We start from the raw sequence: 21,080 nt of genomic DNA on the forward strand, positions 1-21,080 counted from the left end.
TGGCACAGTAGGCTTGGACTCCCCGGCTGGCAAGGAGCAGGCGTGAATAAAGTGTGCTCTTGTGTTAACGAGACGTTGGAAAACAAGGTGCCGATCTCTCTGTGCCGTTCGGAGATGGCACCTGCTGCCTTGTGGTGGCAGCTCTTGCCTGACTTGGTGCCTCTGCTCCTGCAAACCTGGTGTCAAGGCCCTTCCATGGAATTTAGTCGATGATCACTGCTTCCATGTGATTTGCTGTAAGCCTGCGCAGTTGGAAAACCACCTTTGGGATCACTGCGATTCGCCACAAGGTTTTGTTGGCTGGGAGAGTCCGATCTGCCTGGCACTTGCGAGCCTCTTTCCGCTAGTTAGCCTGTGCTACCTGAGGCTTCTCCCTTGTCCCTTCTTTGCACCGTTTGTGAAAAATACTCTGAAATCGGGATTTATTTCAAACTATACAACTTAATGACTTCGCAGTTGTTAATAACTTGCTGGAGGTGGGTTTTGTATCACAAAGGAAATGTTCTTGGTTAATAAAAGCCAATGGGGGCAGGGATTTGATGCTGCGCTTTTTCGGCAAGTGAAACACACCCACCGAGTTGTTCAGCCTGTGAATACATTTGGAGTTTATTTGATTAGCTCGTACAACGTAGCTTAAATAAGCTTGCTTTTAGTCTGGAAAAACAGAATAAGGAGACTGTTGTGCTTCTGTCAGCACAGGTAGATCTGCCAGCAGGCCTTGCAGTCTCTGTTGTACCAGTAAGTAATAGCAGGATCGAGACCATAACCCCACTGACTCGGGTCTTGCCCTAGTCAAGACAGACAAACAGAGCTGGATCTGTGCTTGGATGTTTGTGATACAGCATTTTGAGGTGATGGCGATCGCTGTATATTCCACAGGCGACATTCCCATACAAGCACAGAGTAATCTACTTGTTGATTTATTCTGTATAAAATAATGATTCACGGAGTCTGATGTCCTTTTTAAGGTGTGTGCTTGTTCATGAGTAATTTCGTCAGTGGGTTACTGAGAGTGCAGGCTGCTGCACAGAATGAGCAACAGAAGGAAGAGATGCTTGCTTACATACTGACGTGGCAACCAATTCTACTTTTGCACCATATGTTGCAAGCACATAGCTCAATAATGTGTTTTGATCTTAGTTATTTCCATAGCGTTGGAAAACAGCTGTTTAATCCCACCAATGTTCATGTGCTTAGGAGTGCTAACTCAAGCGAAAGGAGTATGGGTCACCTTTTAGATAAGGGGGAAAAATAATATTATTTCTTTCCAAAGGGTTGATGGATGATTTTCTTTGTTTTAAATACAGTTCTGAGGGAAGCAATGAGACTGAAACTTCTGCGCCTTCGGACTGGATCTTTCCACCATTTAACAACAGTATGTCAGTGCCAAAGCTTTAATAAAACTGGATGTCCACTATTGAAGCTGGATAACAAAGTTGACAGAACAGCTCACAAGACTGCAACGTCTTGGAATTTGTATGCTCTGAAAACCGCTCCCCCTTGTTTGACAAGTCCATGTGTGCAAGTCAAGAATTGGCAGCTGCTCCAAGGAAATGTATCGGCTGTGGGAAAAAATGTTTATTATCAGAGCGGGGAGGTTTTTTTCCCATCCTGGAAATGTTTTGGTGTGGTGGTGACGGGAAACAAGCTCAATACAGGGCATATTAAAAAGCTTTGGAATGCATCATCAAGATTTTACTCTGTTGTATCAGCTGGTAAAATTATTCCAAAACCTGGTCACCAGCCAGTTAAGAGGCCACCAAAGGCACCACGGACCAAGCAGCCATCCAGAACTAACCAGCCACTACTGTCAGATATGGAGGTAAAGTACAACATTTACAGTCTGTATAACGTTAAGGGAACCTCATCAGTTTAACTTAGATTCAGATTCGGGTTTCGATTAACATTTTATTGAAATTCACGTGTTTCTTTGGTGAAGAGGATTTCGTTACTTATCCTAGTGTGGCCACAGGGAGGTTGGAACTCTGCAAACAGAAACAAGCTTGATAGAACTAGTGTGTCTGGTATTTTGAAGATAAAATTAAGATTTACTCGCAACAAAACAACAGTGGGGGGAAGAAAAGTGACTATTAAAATGGAAAGATGAAATCCATTAAAAATAATTTTGAGTGCTCTCAAATCACATTCGATACTGAGAAGCAAAGTCTATTTTTCAGAGTATTTTAACTTTCCCTAGGTATCCTTTCTTGTTCAGTTCTACCCAGTGTTTAGGCTTCACTCAAACAGAAATCAAGATGATAGTAAATAGTGTAAAGTTTATGTTCAGATCCCGGTGGGAAACGGAGGTGCAGATGTAGCCTGTGTTACTTGAGGAAGATTATTCCATGTGTAGAAACAGCAGACTCCTAGGTCTACAGAGTAACTGCAGCAACAACCTGTTTTGGATAAAATGAGATACAGTTGAGTGGAACAGTGCATACTTGTGGCTGTTTCTCCTTAAGGTAGTTCTTTGCAAGCCTCAGTGCTAGCCAAGGCAGACCTTAAGCACATGTGGATATAAGCTCTTGGAGGAAAATCCTGGTGTCAGAAGTGTTACTGTTGTTCTCAAGCTGCACCAGCAACTGAGTTCCAGGGTATTGTTAATAAAACAGCATTGCAGATGAGACTGAATCAAGTTTTGGGCTTTCAGAAACAGCTTTCACATTGCAAAACATGTCTGTTACGTGTTCTACTCAATGTGAGCACAGAAACTGAAGTTTTAATGCTTGCTTTCTCATCATCTAAGCTTCAGTTTAATATTTTGTATGAGGAGCAGGAATAGGCTTTGATGTAACATAAATATTCCTTCATAGACAGTTTTGTTCCTGCTTGTATTTCATTGCTTTGGAAAAAAAGAAGGTGAAGCATATTAGTCCTGAAACACCTTGTAATGTTTCGAGCTTGTTACGCATGCTATGATGTTATATTTAAAGGTTTCTTCTTTCTGTTGAGTGTATTGAAATGACGGGGGTTTTTTTTAGATTCTTGAGGTTTTTAAATGGCAGCATAGAATGCAACAGTTTCTTTGACCTATTCATATATAGGTAGGCAAGTAATATGCACTGCTATTCTTACTTTCTTCCATTGTAAAGAAATGGAGAAAGTTCTGCCTGATAGGAAATGGATTTTCTGAGGCAGCTTCCACATGGCAAAATGCTGTGCCAGAAATCACATAAACTCAGACCTAACAAAAACATTTGCTATAAACCCCATGTGGTTTTGTCAGATATATATCCCCACCTGCAGGGGTATGGATAGGCTGTCTGCAGGCTGACAGTATTTTGGAATAAGCATTTTTTTTTGTACCTGTTTGTGTATTTCCTTACAGATATGTAGTACAGAGAAATAACTTGAAGATGTGGCCAGTTTCTGCAAGGTGACAAAACAAAGTAGAGCAAATGGAGAATCCTTTAGGTTTATTTATAATAATCCTTGAGGTTTATTTCTGCACGCCATCCATTTTCCCTAAATCCTGGTGCCACAAAGAAGCCGCTCTTGCTTTACTGTGCATGTGTGGAGGTCCCCAAGAATCCTGCAGTAAGGCAGGCCCTATTGCCAGCGCAGTTACCTTGGGCAGGATGCTGCGCCTCCTCCTTCGCGGTCTGCCAGGGTGAGACACGATTTCTAGGCCCTCTCCTAAGGGTCTTGCCTAGATGAACCCCGAGGATCCCTGTGTTTGCTGTATGGAAGGACCTGATAGTTGACACCTTTCCCACCTCGCCCGGCACTGCTCTTCATGTCTTGTTTACTGGCAGAGAGCTGAGCACCAGCAGTGATAAAGGGTCGTAAGATCAGTTTTTCAGGGTAGGTGGAGGAGTTACTTGAAAGCAGTTAACTGGTTTAGTCAGTCCACCAGTGAGCAGTACCACTACTCAGTTTAGTTAATCTCCTAAAGTCTGATGGTGTGAAAAGCCTCTGATTTTTAATGCTATAGCCATGTAGTCTAGAAAAAGCTTGAAAATCAAATGAAGATGTGGTATTTACTATCCTTAAGATAGACCGATTCCTACAGTGACATAAAGATTTAAGTTCATCCTACAGGTTTTCTTTCTTAAAAATTTTCGTATGCTTAAAGTGGAAGGGATGGACTAAGGAAAGTTATGGTTCCTTGAGCCTGTGCTGTTGTTGGGAGGGACGATGATGTGGAAAATGAGTTGTTGAGGTACTTGGGATGGCTACCAAGGGTAGCTGTTGAGGTGTTCTGAACAGAATCTCGGCAAAGCCCCAGCTGTAGGCAGCAGAAAGGAGGGTGGTGAGTAGCTGGAGTTTCTTTCTAGCACCAGTACAGACCTTGTACTCTGTTACTGTGAAGTTTGCAGGTGAAAGTGACGTAGCAGAAATCATGGGATTAAGGGTGACAGGCCAGTTAACACGTCTATTTTAGGATTAGCTGAATCACTCATTACAGTACAGACATTTTGGCTGTATCTCTGTTAACTATCATGGAACCTTAGACTTCCAGATAACCTCTGGTTCTAACTAAATGTAAAGTCTTCACGTTGAAACTAAAATTGCAGCAGTAAGACAGAAACTGTGCTCTGTAGTGCATCTGCCTTGAAATGAACAATAGCGCAAGAAATAAACTATGGGAAGCAGTGAGGAGAATAGAGGTTTTTTAGATAATAGACTAGCTAGAAGATAAACGTTTGCTCCCTTAACTCCTCACCGAAGAGTTTCATGGCAGAGCACGTGTACTTTTAATAACCAGAACGTCCTGGAAGAATCTGAAATAGATCATTTGCATTGGCAGTTTGGAGATTGAGAATAGATTTATAGACATGAAATTCTGATCGTGCAGCTTCTCAAAGGTACTGCACCAAGGGAACTGAAAACACAGTTCTGTTCCCTTGTCAATCCAGCCTCATAGCACAGTCATGGAAATAAGCGTACAAAACTGCTCACTGAATGTTGTCATTTCTTTTAAAGTTTATTGTCTGTTAGGGATTGCTGAATTAAGATGAGGTGTAACCAAAGCTTTGGAAGCGGTAAGAGAATGTTAACATTAAAAAAGAAAAGGTTTAAATGTGCGGCTGTGATTCTGATGGGTGGCTGGTAACAGGCTCCCCAAGGAGCAGAGCACCTTTTTAAGCCTTGTGTTTGATAGCATCAGGGTGTTGGGAGAAAGTAACCTGGATTTTAAGTTGAAGTGTATTGTGGGTATAAATGCTTGCAGATGAGTGCAGTTCTTTTGTTCGCTTGTTGTTAGTTACATCCCCATTTGTGTTAGTTACGCGGAAGTGTCTGATCCACAATGAGAGACACAGCTTTCTGGATGTCTTCCACTGCATTGTACTGTAAAACACTATCATGGGACATGCATGGTATCGGAACGAAGAAACCCACTTAAAATGAGTAGTAGACTTCGTAAATCGGTTTATTGTGACTTGTTTGGTTAATGAAGAAAATCTTGACACAGATGACTGACTGATTCCTTTGCCACGCATGAGTCAGCCTCACTGCAAGCCAGTATCGTTCCCCCAGTCATTGTTTCAGTATGGCATTGTGGCTATTCACAATTGTGGAGTATGGAGACAAGCTCTGGCTGTTGTATTACTCTTCCATGTGGTGTCAGTTGAGCCCGTGTTGTTAATGCAGGATTCAGCTCAGGGGGGACGCTGTGAATCTGCATCACCTACAACAGGCCTGGAAGGTGGGTGACTTTTTGTGCTGCGGTGCTGCAGTGGCTCATACCCTGGGGTTACCCAGGCAGTGAGCTTTGTGCTGGGAAGAATGGGGTGTTTGCAGTTGAAGCTTGTGTTTGATAAGCAGGCTGGGGTAGTTGAATTCCATTTATTTTTAAAATACAGATCTTAAAGCTGCTATTAGGGGTGTCTTGCTTATGATTTTGGTGTTCAGCTGAGTATGTCATAAACTGTAGGGTGGGAGAGCAGTAGCAAGTGTAGTTCTACTGCTAAAGCGTTTGATTGGCATTCAGGGAAGAGATCTATCACAAGGTTTTTGATGCAGCTTACTCGCGTCACCTGGTTTGATCTCAGTCTGTGATTCGCCTTCCCGCATAATCGGGAGCAAGTCATCTCATGAGTCTCTGTGCACCGGGGGACAGCGTGGCAGTGATATCACAGAAAAGAGTGAATAAATGAAAAATGTCACTCGTAAATTTGAGGCAAACAGTTGTCATACGAACATCTTGCTTCAGCCTTTCCCTAACTCAAATCTTTATTCCTTTGGCACAGAATCTGATGCAGTGCACAGCCTTTGCAACAGCAGATGAGTATCATCTTGGTAATCTGTGTCATGACCTGACTTCACATGGATATGTTGAAATAAGAAGTTTGCCTAGAGGTAGATTTTTGAAACATATTAACAGCAATGTTATACATTGGGAAATTAAATATGGGCGAGGAATATAATTTTTATAACATGTATGCTTATTCTGGTAATACCCTGGAAGATATCATACTGCCTATAAAAATATTGCTTTACTGAAAAATTCCATTTGCCTAAAAAACCCACCACAACCTTTCGGAATAGCAGTACAAGCAGCACTTGCTGTTACTCTATGATAATTTTTCCCAAATTTACAATTATACTAAAAATATTGAAAAATTATATGCCTGCAGGAAAAATAAATTTGGCAATTTTCTGATACAAAGGATTCCTATAGAAATTAGCTAACTGAAAAAAAAAGGCAAGTTTTCTTTATTTTAATTGTTCTTTGAGTAATGTGATACCATAGTGCTTCAGCTGTTGAAACAATATTGTGATTTGAAGTGCTGCATCTTCTTTCCATACCCACACTTCCATTAATGTAAATCACTGAGGGCTGGAGAGGAAGGCACGCAAGAAAAAATCTTGCTGACTAAGCAAAATGGTAAATGTATACAGATAAATAAATGCTCAGTTCTAGTAAAGAGAATGCCAACGATACTTCTTTCATTGGGCCAAACATACCCTGGCAATTGTTGAATGTTGGTTCAGGTTTCCATACAAAGCACCTCTGAAGACTGGGGAAAGTATGGCTTCAAAATAGCTGAAGTACACTACAAGAGAAGAACAAATGGAGCTTTTTATAGCTGAAGGAACCTTATGCCCTACAACAGCTGTGATTTTCATATGTTGGCAACAGAATGCCTTTTTTTTTTTTTCTTTGAATGAACAGATTATCTGAAGCTGAGAGAATAACAGATAGTGTTTATGGGCATTTCAGTAGAGTTTATCAAATGTCTGGCTGCCTCTCAACCACTTAATAATCCAAGTGCAATAGAACTCCAGTGGGTCTCTTACAAGTTCTATTAATGGTCAAAAAGATGAACGTGGAAAGACAAGACAAGGTGCTGCAGGGTCTAGGCTTCATGTTCCCTTGTAGTTTCTTTATATTAAAACCAACACTGGTTTCACAGCTTTGTGGTAGAAACTTTGTACAGTGCCTGAGGTGGCTGTGAGTTACTGTAAGGCTAATGTTGCTGCTGGTGGTACTTCACCCTGGGAGTGTGGGTTTTGCCAGTTCTTTCTTTCTTCCTGGTGTGTTTCTGACTCCTCACAATAGATACTCTGTCAAAAGTTTGGAGGAAGTAATGGTGAAAAGGATGTTGGATTGTGCTTGGTGGTTTTGTGGCGGATGGCTTGTGCTTGTAGCAGTGGTTGGTTACCAACTCGAACATTGAATCTTGAAAAATGAAAAATACTAGCACATAGAAATCTAAATTGGCAATTATAGTGTGGATTTATTGCTTTGTATTGTTCTTCCTAAGCATTGTTCTTCTTTTTGACCTCTTTAAAAACATTTGAGAGGCAGATCCTGTACCCCCACTTAAATGGCGCAAATTCTCTTCAGTTGTGTATGTTTTGGCTGGAGCAGATAAATAAAGATAAGGGTGATACTTGAAAAGGCAAAGGAGAAAATGCAGACAAATGTTCCTTCCATGGTCAACTCGGACTTCACACCCAGAACTTGCTGTACCAATTCATCAAATTGTGTGTTTCTGAACAGGAATAGCAAGTGAAGGAAAAGCCTTTAAAGAAGCCATGCAGACCACCTGTGTGGTCTCAGGTCAGGTAGCAGCAAGTGTATCGGATACTTGGCCATCTCTCTCTGCTGCCTCAGTCTGCCCGGCCTCTGTGGCTTGAGCGCTGAAGCAGAGAGCGGATTTGCAGGCTGAATTCCATGCCTGGTCGTTTGAATTGGGATCTTTCTGCAAAGGGGTTCAACTTTTTAAGGCTTAGGCGTGAGGCTCTGCAAGCCCCTCTTTACGGAGTCTCACTTTGTAGTGGAGGTAGGGGGTTTTGCTGCTCCAGCTTCCACTAGTTCTGCAACAAAACGCGTTATGCTGGAAAGGAACTTTTTGTCGTCAAAACCACATCAGGACGTTTAAAACTTTATCTGCATTAGCAAGTAGTACAGTGGAGCACACCTGGGGGCAGGGGGGAAACCCAAAATGCAGTTTTGAGAATCCAGCATCCACATTTTATATGTTTTGGGGCATTCTGCGTACGCTAGCTCAAGTCAGGTTCTTTGTAACAAGTGCCCGTTAGCAGTTGGAGTACCATAGGTGCATTGTCAGAGCTCCTCTTTTGGTTTAATTTAATGGTTTTTTTTTAAAAAAAAGTTTGTGTGCTCTGACAGTGTTCTGCAGTGCCCATCGGAAGTGTGGAAATTGAGGGTGGCTGGGAGATTCGATTCAAAAGCACGCTTTGGATCCGAAGGAGAATGCAGGTGTGCCCTCTCCTGTCCTGGGCGTATGCTCTGTCATGTTTCTGACTGTCAAATCGAAGCCAGCGGAACTGGAGTGCAGATTAGTCCCTTGCTGTACAGACGAGAGAGAGGTCATTTGGGCAAGCAGATGTGAATGGTAATTTCTTTGCAACTGTCCCTTGCGTTGCCTGTCCACTTCCGCATTCTGTTCCTGGTTATTTACGATGCCCCGCATCGCTTTTCCCTGAAGCCTTGTGTTCTTCAAAACTGTTAGAGTTCATGGACTAAAGATGCCAGTGGAGTTGGGCTGAGTCTGCCTGGAGCGTGAGGCTTCAGAGCAGCAGGGTGGTGTGATACTGTAGTCATTTCCTGGCAGGCGTTTCAGAAACATAAGATGCGGGCTGAGTGGCGTGTGAATGTGGAGCTGTTACAACGGGAACATGTGCCGACAGCCATCGTGTTTAGAAGTCAGAGTAATATTTTCATTTCTTTCAAACTAGATGCTGCAAACGTTTTGGTGATAGGGACTGATAAATCTGCAAAAGAAGATGATCCTGGAATGGTTTTTTTTTTCAGGTAAGTTATAAATCATGGCCAAACCCACTCTTTCATTGATAGCAGGGGTGTGAACAAAGTAGTGCAGCGTGCTAGATCACTCGTCTTCCCTCACGAAACTCAAGGAGTAACTGTCCAGTGAGAATGATTTAAAAAGAAAAAAAAAATCAGAATTGAGAATGATTTAAAAAGAAAAAAAAATCAGAATTATTTAAATGGGTAAAAAAATAAACCTCTCATGTTTTCATTAAAGTATGGTTAAAAAGCAACTATTATGTGGGTTTTGTGAAGAGAACAGTGACAAAATTAATTGATTTCTTGATTCACAATGACGAAAATTGCCACTGTACAAGTTGAGTTGAAATACATTTAAAACGGTATAATTACACCTCAGTTTGTCCTTGAATTCACAGGGAGGGGGCTGTTGTGTTCTGGAATGTGGAAGACAAAAGTGTAAGTAAAGCGAAACCGTTTGTTGAAACATCATAAGTGGATGTCTTGTCAGTCCCACAAAGCCCAGCATGTTGGGGCTCTGTCTGAGAGCTTGAACCTCTCCGTGAGGGAAATGGGGTGACCGCTCTCCTCGTGAGTGCAGGTTGGGGGTTGCTGATGTCGCACCTCTGCAGCCTGACTCTGCACAAGAGGTGCAAGTATATGTGCAACATACGAAGCAGGTTGCATTTCCTACTGAAGGCCAAAACTCTGAATCGAGTGAAATTGACAAAAAGAAAATTCTTGCATCTCTAGGGGCTGAAGATTTAGGTCAGAAAAATCAACCTGTGAATGGTGGTTTGAAAGGCACTAATGTAACAGAAAATGTGTTAGAAGGAAACAGCCATTTAAGATAAAACTATTCAAAACTTCCTTTTGGATAGCATTGAAGGAGGCAGAATTTGTGAGCAACTTTTTAATACTGTTTTGTGTTTCTACCACTTAGCAATTTTCCTGATGGAAGATTTTTTTTTTTTTTTTTTTTTTGGTATAATTGTTGAAATATGTTGATACTGAAATGGCATATTCCTTGTGATAATCTGGTGCTCTTTGCTGGCCAAGAGGGGTATGACACACGCATATCTGCTTTTATGAATATAGTTATAGTGATTTAAGATTGTTTTAATACGTTGATTTTTATTACTGTGGTTAGATAAAACTAGATTTAAGTACAAAGAGAAAAAGTATTGATCTTATCTGTAGTCAGAGGATGTGAAATTAAATAGATGATAATGAGATGCACAGAAGTTCACACAAGGATTTTCATTAAGGTAAATGAAAATACAGGGCAGCTGTTTCCAGGCATGAAGAAGGAAAAGGACTTGGGGGTACTGGTGGATGAAAAGCTGGACATGAGGCAGCCATGTGCGCTGGCAGCCCAGAAAGCCAACCGTATCCGGGGCTGTATCAGGAGAAGTGTGGCCAGCAGGTCGAGGGAGGGGATTCTGCCCCTCTGCTCTGCTGTTGTGAGACCCCACCTGGAGTGCTGCGTCCAGATGTGCAGCCCTCAACATCAGAAGGATATTGACCACTTGGAGCGAGTCCAGAGGAGGGCCACGAAGATGATCAGAGGGCTGGAGCACCTCTGCTATGGGGCCAGGCTGAGAGAGTTGGGCTTGTTCAGCCTGGAGAAGAGCAGGCTCCGAGGAGACCTTATTGCAGCCTTCCAGTACCTGAAGGGGCTACAAGGAAGCTGGGGGGGACTTTTTACAAGGGCCTGTAGTGACAGGACAAGGGGTAACAGGTTTAAATTGATAGTGGGGAGGTTTAGATTAGATATCAGGAAGAAATTCTTCACAGAGAGGGTTGTGAGGCACTGGCACAGGTTGCCCAGAGAAGCTGTGGATGCCCCATCCCTGGAAGTGTTCAAGGCCAGGCTGGATGAGGCTTTGAGCAACCTGGCCTAGTGGAAGGTGTCCCTGCCCATGGCAGGGGGGTTGGAACTAGATGATCTTTAGGGTCCCTTCCAACCCAAACCATTCTGTGATTTCTGGATTCAACTTTGCTTTTTCTGTTTCAGACCTGAAATGTTCCTCATTTCCTGTCTGTTTAGGGGGGTTTCAGGGTATCAGCTGGCCTACAAAAACATACTAGTTCTCCCTTCAAACCTTGCCTGTAGCACACTTAGGATGCTGCTGCTGTAACTACACTACTGATTACCAGGTATCACTGAAGACCAGCTGACTAAATGTTGATTTTTCTGTTGGACACCTCTGCCCACTGGAGTACTCTGAAAAAAGTACTCTGTACTTCGTTGTACGTGCTTAAGTACTTTTGAAAATGTGGTACCAAGTTTTTCTTCTCAGTATGGACAACTTCAGTTGGTCCCTTGCTAGCTGTAGTTATAAAAAGAAGAGGAAAACTGACTCTTTCTGCTTATGGAAATCGTAGTCAAAGTTTTCATTTCCAATCGGTTTGCTCAGACACGGAGGTATTTTTATGCGTGCGTTTCAATGAACCAAAACAAATTAAAAAACAACACATGAAGTGATCTGTAGAACGGAAACTGAAAGTAATTAGTAAAACAGAACATAGCCAGTCACTGTGTACTCCAGAATGACTATTAGGAGAAGAAAAAAACTATTTCAGACTAAGGGACACTTAACAGAAGAAGTAATAACTACAGACTGATCATCGATAGAAACTTAAAATGTAAAATACCATTTTCAGATACCTCAGTAGGGAGGTTGTGCAACAGCTTCCCCAGTAAAAATAGCAAGGGCAAAAAGCAAAGCTGCTTTGAGGTGGAGTTTCATCCGTTTGTTTTTTTTTTTTAAAAGGAAACCGTGTGACGTGATTGCCTGTAACAGCAAGAGTTTGCACTGAGTGAATCCAGAGCATATCGCTGAATGTACCGTGCCACGGGTAGTCCCTTCTGTAATGCTAGGCTGGGCCTAGAGAACCTTGCATCACTGAGTGGAAATCTTTGTATTACTCAGAATAGATAAAAGCAGGCTGCCACTGAAATACTACTTGTCATTATCCAGAGCAGTGGAAGGACTTGGAAAGTATGCCTTGTACCCGACACGCGGGTTTCACAGAATCGGTTACGGTCTGTAAAGCTGTGTTAAACCTTGCTCTGTACTGTCCCTGGGAAGCCAGAGCTGGTTGTAGTTCCAGAAGGGACCGTGGGTCTGTTAACAGCCTAATTAGCACTGTATTAGTAACAACGCGACGCAGCACCTGGATCCAGGCGAACATACTTGCAGGCTGGCGTGCTACATGACAGGTCGGCGATTAACTCTGGCATGATTTCAGCGGGGTTTGCGTTGCTGAACTGTCCCTGGGTGCAGCGTCAGCTGGTTGGCCAGGCTGACCGGCCTCACAGCAGGCACTTCCTCACTTAAGAAATGAAAATAATCGTTCATACCCTTGTTCACCACAGTTCTGGATTATTCGGCAGGTACTGGTCATGCTAACATCAAATTCAGGATTACAAAACAAGGAGTTGCAGCTGTAGGGCTGTAGGGTTTTTAGTGAAAAATGTTACCGTGTCTTGCATAGGTAGTGTCGCCAAAATCATTTAAAGCAACGAAGAAAGGTAGCACTGCAAAGAAAATCCCTCTTGCAGGGATCCAACAGATGGTTTTAGAGTACTTAAGCTGGAGAGTATGCTTCATGAACAGTTCACTAGCATACAGTTTGGCACTGAAAGATTAACTAGTATCTATTATTTTAAAGTGAGTGGTTTAAGTATGACTAGTAGAAGATTCATCTCGTTAGAGAATTTAGGCATCTAAAGTGTACTGTAGTGTTTTAGGGTTTTTTCGTTGTTGTAGTGTAGCTAAATGCCTTGTAAAACCCTGTAGGTGAGTGCTTTTTTTAATTCCACATTTGTTCTAATGGGCAGAGCGATTTTGTGAGGGGAGCCTTGTAGCGCGTAGAAAGGAACAAGGATGGAGGATCCTAAGTCACGTGTCCGGGAAGAAGGTTTTGTGAGAGAAAAGGGCTCTTTCTCCCTGCGCCAGGTTTTAGCGTGCCTGAAAATAAAGTGACGACGAGATTATGTCTGCAAATAAAACTGAACTGTTCACAGGGTTTAATGTGGGCAGCTGAAACCATTTTTATGGATTTCCGTAGTGGTAAAAGGTTTCTGTAACATAACCCAGCCTCTGGTTGCTGGAACAAAACTGTTAACTGGAGCAGCAAACTGATAGTTTTGGCAGAAAGGGCCACCTGATGTTTTTATCCTAAAGATTCATTCCCACGCTCAGACATCTGTCAAAATCTTGCACAGCTCATTGTTAACGATACTGAGTACGTCCGCGTTGTCTTTTACTGCTGCTGCGGTTCATCCCAACCCTGCAGACATTAAACGACACTCTGGTGTTCACAGATCCCTTGTAGTTGTTCATAGCCGCAGATTCTTGCACACAGCTGCGGGTGGCTGCAGACCCACACTGCGCTGATAATCACTTCATTGCTTAGCACGCCTCTTCGTTCTTACTTAAATAACCTCAGCCTGAATGTTGCACTCCTCAGCCTATTACGTGCTACACCTTTGTAGAGGGGCAGTATTTGGCGTGGTAACTGTTCCCTTGTGTGCGCAACTCTCTCTTAGGTGAAGAACATCATGCAAGTGCTAGAGCAGCATGAAATCCAGCCGTATGAAGTTGCACTGGTCCACTGGGAGAATGAAGAGATGAACTATAGATTAGGAGAGTAAGTATCTTCAGGCACGCTTGGTATAAACGCTGATAGACATCTAAACCACATTCAAGCAAAAGCAGCTAGTAAAAATGTGCTTCTCCTTACTCTTTTTCAAAGAGGTGAAATAAGGAAAGGAGAAAACAGTAAGTCTAAACTGACAAATTTAGCTGAACTGCTTGACTTGGAAGTAATGACCTTTGTGACTTGCTATGTACCTCATAGGAAAAATAAGCATGCATTATTGAGACAAATCTGGTTTTAAAGTGGATTTTCTGCCTGAGCTTTCTTTAGTGCCCTCTGGGTTCATGTATAAAGATGTAACTCTGCACATACTTCACTTCCTAGCAAAGTTATAACTTGAATACTGTGGCACGATAAACTTGGCCAGCGTCCTGCTTAGTGTGAACTGTCTGTGTGCATATGGTAGTGCTGTAGTTACCATCATAGCTTGCTGCAGCTCCGTTGAAACCTAGAAGATTAGGTCATAATATTAGTCTTAGACTGAGGAACTAATTCTCAGTGACTTGTTTGGGTTATGGCCAGGTTGAGCATGAGTAGAACTCAAGGATGGGGATGATACCCGTATAGGTACGGCCTGCTCTGTGTAAATAACCAGTCAGCCGTTCTTCATTGTCGATTGTTCTTTCAATGTGCCTTTGTCGGTGGCTTAATCAATGCAGATGCTTCCATCCTGTTTTAACAGAGGTCAGTCAAAGCTTCATAAAGGAGAAATCTTGTTAAATTCTGAGCTGGATATTGATGAAGTTGTCCTTCAGAAATTCGCCTTTTCAAATGCCCTTTGTCTCTCTGGTGAGTTAATATTGTTTGTCATATCGGGTTGTGCTGCAGGTTTTGTGAAATGTCATCTCTGGTGGGACTTGTGCAGGGAGAGGTTGGAGAAGACTCCATGTCTGGTTTAGGCAAACATGCAAAAATTGCTTGTGCTTCAGTGGGAGGGTTCGCTTCCCAAGCTTGTATCTTGTTTTCTGTAAATTGGAATTACCTCATTCAATGTAAATCATTTTAAAGATGAACAAAGCACATGGAGAAATGTACTTGGCGAAAGCCACACATCCTACTGAGCACCTGGTTCCCCATCCTCGAGAACGATTCCGATACAGCAACGCGCGTATAGAAACCTGTTGGTAATCTTACGTAACGTGTCCTGACGTCATTTCCTTTAACAGCAGAAGCTAGGTGCCAGCTGACAAACTGATTCCCGGCCAGGGAGGTGTACCAGTATTGAAGGTGCGGCCAGAGTCACAGATAATGTTTTCCAGGCTTATTGGCCGTGGCTGCGTGCTGTAGGTGGTGCTTCTGTCGGGAGGCAGCGGGAGGAAGTCTGGCTCAGCAGTGGTGCTGCTGCTTGAGGGAGTAGACACCTCCGCTTCTTTAGACCTCAGGTGAGGTCGGAGGTGGGAGTAGAAACGAGCAGCACTAAGGCTGTCCTGGGAAAGACCTTTAAAGGAAATCTGGTCTGTCTGCCCCTACTGCCTTTAGGGTTAATTACAGGATTCCTCTAGTGTTTGGGGAAGTATGCCTTTAAACAGAAGGGACATCAGCAAACAGAACGCGTGTTTCTGAAGTGATGCATCAAGGAGTGCAGCATAACCACATGGTTCGTGGCTGTCAAGGGAAGAGCTATTGAGAGAAAAAGCCTTCAGTTCTCCATAGTTTTCCTATTCGTAAAGCTGCATGGAAGAGTGCTGCCACACATATTAAAGGGATTTATTCCCAGGAGATCATTGGTACCAATTTATGTCACTGAGAGACATGAACATCGTAAAGGAAAACAGTTCAATGATGTTCAATAAAAATGAAGGATGCAAGTGTAGTCCAAGTCAGGTTTATGACACAGCAGAAACCAACCTCTGTCAAATAATCATTGATAGCTGAAAGGTCTGTTGGCTTTTTTTCAGGGGCTAAATTAAATGTCGTTTAAGTCACTGACCTGGATCAGGCCTCTGTATTCAAAAGACAAGTGTGAAAACTGCTTGGCATTGGATTTACTATCCTGCCTGGATGATACTATTGATTACTACTATGAAAGAGTTCATTTTGACAATTAAAATCTTCCCCAGTTAATTCTTCTGAGTGAATAGGGTTAATTTTAATCTGTTATTACATCATGCTTGTCTTGGAATCTGCAGACTAGAGAACAAGGGCCTGAGTTGTATCAGGTACACACCTGTAGACACATCTTTTCAGGCTCAAGCTGGGGCATAGTAGAATTGGTGTTGACATTGCCTGTGCTGAACAGCTTCCATGGAACAGAAGTTTTATCTTCAGTGAACAGTACGTTCACCTCAGAACGGGGGATTGCCTGAGGAGACTAGAGATGCAGTGGAGGCTCCTGAGTGGCACCACGTGAAGACAGCCTGACTCCAGCACGGCTCGTTCTCTCCAGCCCCCTTGGAATGTAGCTTGCAGAGGCCTCCTACATACGGTAGAGCACTTGGAAGATGAAGCAAAAACTCCCCAAGATGTGAACTGTCATTTGGAGAAGGCAGCAGCGCTCTGCGTGCAGAGCCGTGCCAGTGCCCGACCCAGCTTTGTCCGTAGCCGTATGAACACTGATTGTAGCACCCCAACTGGCTGAGATAGCGTCTGTGCGTGTCTGGGAGCAGCGTGTTGGCAGATGTGAAGTCATGTTGACTTGGAAGCAGATATGTATATGCTTCTCTCAGTGTTCTGCTTTGTCTCCTCTGTGTTGCAGTGAAGCTGGCTATTTGGGAGTCATTGCTGGATAACTTCGTGGAATCTATCCAGTCAATTCCTGAGGTGAGGCCTGGCTTGTACCTCTCCCCTCCTTTTCTCCTGTGCTGTGTTAACGTTCGGCCCAGGTACAGCTGAGGATACGGAAAAAGCAGCCAAAGGCTTAACGCGTTTGATGGTTTCTCCTGGCCCAGGTACAGGAGAGGTACGTTCGGCCCAGGTACAGCTGAGGATACGGAAAAAGCAGCCAAAGGCTTAACGCGTTTGATGGTAAAGCCATCGACATAGAGAGGCCTAGGACACCTGCAAAGGGGTGGGGCAAGAAGCCATCAGCTTTTAAAGGGTTGGGAGTGGGGTTCTGCATCGGAATAATGTTTCCCGCCTTGTGCTGCTGCTGCCTGCCACTGTTAAGTGTGTAACAGGACAGGCTGCGTTTAAACCTGGCCAAGCGCGGTGTGTGGTGGCTGGGGCTGAAAGCAGTGGGCTTTAACTTGAACGTCACCGAGAGTTCGGGTGCGTTACCTAAGCCATAGTTTGTCACCAGACTCGGGTTAAGTACAAAGTCACGTGGTGTCGCATGGGAAAATGAAATTCGCAGGGTTCAAAAGAGACATAATCGTTTTTTCATGAAGGAATTCAATGGAAATACATTGTCTGTTGTAAGGAAGAAGTCTCTAAGAAGGTTAAATAGTGGCAAGGTGAAAAAACACTTGTCATGACTTAAAAGACAATAGTGGGACTGAAAAACAAATGATCTCTTGTTCGGGAAGTCATTCCTAGAAAGTGCTCCAGGGTTTTGTGTTGATACTGGTGCCACAGTCAGTGAATTATTGGAAAACCTGGATGAACAGTGGCATGGTCATACTCTGGCAGAGCTAGATAAGCAAGGCACTGAGCAAACAAAACTCAGATGTTAGTGTGCTGTGCGTTCAGATCTTAACTCAGTTGTGTACCACGGGCTGCAGAACTCCAGACTTCTTAACTTGCAGTGAAAAACCTGTTACTTTGCAGATCCTGAAGTCACGAAGGAAGGTGAAACTGTCTCATGCAGACGTAATGCAGAAAATTGGAGAACTCTTTGCATTAAGGTAACGTTTTTGTTACACCCGGGGCGGGGGGGAGGGGTGTTCCCGTCTCTCAAGTGAAATTTGGCCATTGGGAATACAGAGCATTACAGACTCTTAAAAAAAAAAAGAAAAAGAAAACACCTCAGAACTAGTGAAAAAAGAGATAAATTTAAAAAGCAATTCCTCTTTTAAACTTTGGGGTTTATGTCCCTGCTTGAAGGGCTGTTCAGTAATGGACAATGACATTCTAAGTGCCCAGAAGTTTATGTGAGCAGTAGGTTGAGAGATTTTAGCCCTCAGCCTTTATAACGTTGAGGCAGTAGCCTGGTCCTGAAAGGCATGCGGTGCTCACGTGGGACTGCGCGCAGTACCAGGCACGCCGAACAGTTCTGAGGTACAAACAAGCTGTTACAAACACCCCCAGTAACTTAATTCATGTACCGCTTCAGCGAGATACTAGCAAAGTCAAGGCTTTTTCTGCAGATGCCGGAGGTAAAGGAAGGTGACAAGCTGAGGCAGCGTTGCCGTAGGGTGAAAGTCATTAATGCCTAAAACTGCTACCCAGTACAGTATTCTCAGAAAAGTTTCAGATGTAACCAGTTTTAAACAATTGCTACGACTGTGGTTTTATTATGAGAGGAGATTCTTTTCATGTCTTATTTAAAATTACAGGAAATTTGTCATGTTTCTTTTAACTGCTATGTAAATATGTGCTCCTGTAATGACCAGAAGGAAGTTTGATCTAGTGTAGAACCCTTTCTTTTTAGACACCGTATAAATCTGAGTTCAGACTTGCTAATAACACCTGACTTCTACTGGGATAGAGAAAAACTGGAAGAGCTGTATGACAAGACATGTCAGTTTCTCAGCATTAATCGCAGAGTTAAGGTAGGTGTCTTACTCTTCTGAGAATTTTACAAAAAGGACTTTGTTGTGGTTTATCCCCAGAGGACATCTAAGCACCACACAGCCGCTCGCTCACTCCCCCAGGTGGGATGGGGGAGAGAATCGGAGAGAGACTTGTGGCTTGAGATAAAAACAGTGTTGTAGGACAGCAGAGGGAGGGACATAATAATTTTACTGATAAAGGAATATACAAAACCACATGATGCAGAACGCAACAGTTGCTCACCACAAGGTGACCAGTAGCTCATCCCCAAGTTGCGACTCCCCTCCTGTCAACTCCCCCAGCTTACATACCAAGCCTGACGCCTTACGGCAGGAAGCATCCCTTTGGTCAGTTTGGGTCAGCTGCTCTGGCTGTGTCTCCTCCCAGCCTCTTGCAGAGAAGAAGCTGGGAGAACAGGAGCAGTATGAGAAAAGTCCTTGGCTTTATGTAAGAATTGCTTGGCAGCAACTGAAACATCAACGTTATCAACATTCTTCTTAGCACAAATTGAAAACACAGCCCCATACTTAGCTACTATGAAGAAAATTAACTCTGTCTCGGCCAAAACCAGCACACGCACTCAGATGAGCCGTCTTTGGCTCAGCAGCGGTACAGACGGCTCCGTGAATGTCTCTTCTTATTGTAGATAGATACTGAATAAAGAACAATGGGATCCTATCCACTGTCCTCTTTTCCACGTGTTTGTAACCCACACACATCTGTTAGCCAGTTGAGGCTAACAACCCTGCCTAAAATTAATGGATTGGGTGTTTCCTGAAGCACTAGATTAGGCTTTAAATAGTTGTAAGAAGAGGAGATTTAATTCTTGTTCCAAAACGTGTGCGAGAAAACGGGTGTAAGTAAGGGAGAGGTGAAGCAGTCGCCTTACTGACGTGGTCATCGGGTCAGTTCACTGAAGGGCAGCGTGCTGCTGCCTGCTGCAACAGAGGAAGAAAAAAAATCTGGTGGTGCAGCAGGCTTAGACGCTGAGGTACTTCCGAGGCGTTGCAGCTGCATCTTCTGCGGCTTGTGCCCGTTTTCGTGCGTATCACCCAGAAGCAGTAGAGTGCCTGCAAATGTGTAGCTAAGTTTTGATTATTTCTGTGAACCTGTGGAAATAAGAGACTCCCCGATACCGCAACTTGTGTTGCTTCTGCACGTTGTCTTACAAGGCTTTCTGCTCGATTCTTGTACAACACCATTCTGGTTGTGTTCAGGGAGCCCTTGCGTGGGTTGCGTTCTTCCATCTAGCGATCGCGTTCCACTTAGGGAATCCAGATTGGCCATAGGTTTTGGAATCTCTTGCAGGTCATGAACGAAAAGCTTCAGCACTGCATGGAGCTGACAGACCTAATGCGAAATCACCTGAACGAAAAGCACGCCCTGCGCCTCGAGTGGATGATAGTTATACTCATCACCATCGAGGTGGGTGGGCTTTTACCACCGTCCCACTGAAAACGTAACAGCCGGTGCCATTCCTGCACTTCCGAGGTTGAGAACCTGGGTAACTTTATTAACGTACTGCACGGAGGGATTAGTCTTCAGGTCTTGGCAAGTAGCTTCCGAGTGGCGCCGGCAGTTACGTTTCGGACGGTCTCGTTTACAGTGTAAGCTGTCCTCAGGATTGCGAAATCAAAAATTCACATCCATGTGTTTGCTATTCCACAGGTTCTGTTTGAACTTGCAAGGGTGGTTTTCTGACGGCAGAATAAACTCAGGAGGAAGAAAACTGACAAAACCATAAGGACCATATGGCCCAGAAAATTCTATCATACACTTCTGGAAAATAGTGTAATCCTGTCTCGTGAAAACCATGCACATCTTCTACTCCAATGAAGTAATAAATCGGTCTGTGACCATTATTCCCAACGGCTGTACTTGTGATGTTAGACAAGTCTTAATCTGTGGACGTGGCTGTGGTGGAAAGCGGATACTAGGGACACGTTTGCAGGGGAAGCTTTCAGCGAGTGGACCTGGGCGCATGGCAGGGCTGAGGCAGGGAGGGACGTGGCTTTGTCTCCTGAAAAAGGAAGGACACAAGGAGGGATCCCTCCTGTGCTGACTGTGTTATTTGGTGAAGGACTCCGCTGCCGTGTCCCCTGACAGTTTAAGAGGTCAAGCGCTGAGCTGCTTTGTGCTTTTCTGACTGATGATCGAGTTTTCCCCAGCTCCTTGGGTAGCCATGACACTGTCCTGAGCTCGGAAACGGCACTACTGTTTGCTCTCCTTAAGTCACCTGGCGTGATTTTCATATCCTTGGCAGGTATATTTAATGTTATGTTCTACCCCATTACAGAAAGGTCCTTACGTGCCGTATGGGAACACATTTATTTAGAAGGTATTTATAGGGAAGAGGAACCCACTGAACCTCATTCGAGGTGGCGGGAAGCTGTGGCAGGATGGCAGACTAGGGTAGGGCTCACAACATTGCTGTTAGCACTTCTGAGAGGACAAGGGGAATGTTTTCCCCAGCAACTCCTTTCTAAGTGTGTTTTTCAGGATCTGCTACACAACTGCTGTTTCACCACCTTTTTCAAAATCGGGTCAGTCCAGCATATCC

General features: G+C 43.7%; 1 protein-coding gene across 1 annotated transcript; it reads left to right on the plus strand.

Moving 5' to 3' along the window:
• The first annotated feature begins 1,321 nt into the window (after window positions 1–1,321).
• Window positions 1,322–20,221, plus strand: RMND1 (required for meiotic nuclear division 1 homolog (S. cerevisiae)). The gene is made up of 11 exons (XM_010152609.1): window positions 1,322–1,822; window positions 6,195–6,303; window positions 9,154–9,229; window positions 9,622–9,661; window positions 13,761–13,861; window positions 14,553–14,659; window positions 16,566–16,630; window positions 17,576–17,652; window positions 18,399–18,519; window positions 19,829–19,945; window positions 20,189–20,221. The coding sequence occupies exons 1-11, from the start codon at window positions 1,322–1,324 to the stop codon at window positions 20,219–20,221; spliced, it is 1,347 nt and encodes a 448-aa protein (XP_010150911.1).
• The last annotated feature ends 859 nt before the right edge of the window (window positions 20,222–21,080 follow it).

Source organism: Eurypyga helias, unplaced genomic scaffold, assembly GCF_000690775.1.
Source record: "Eurypyga helias isolate BGI_N326 unplaced genomic scaffold, ASM69077v1 scaffold7315, whole genome shotgun sequence".
NCBI classification, from domain to species: domain Eukaryota; kingdom Metazoa; phylum Chordata; class Aves; order Eurypygiformes; family Eurypygidae; genus Eurypyga; species Eurypyga helias.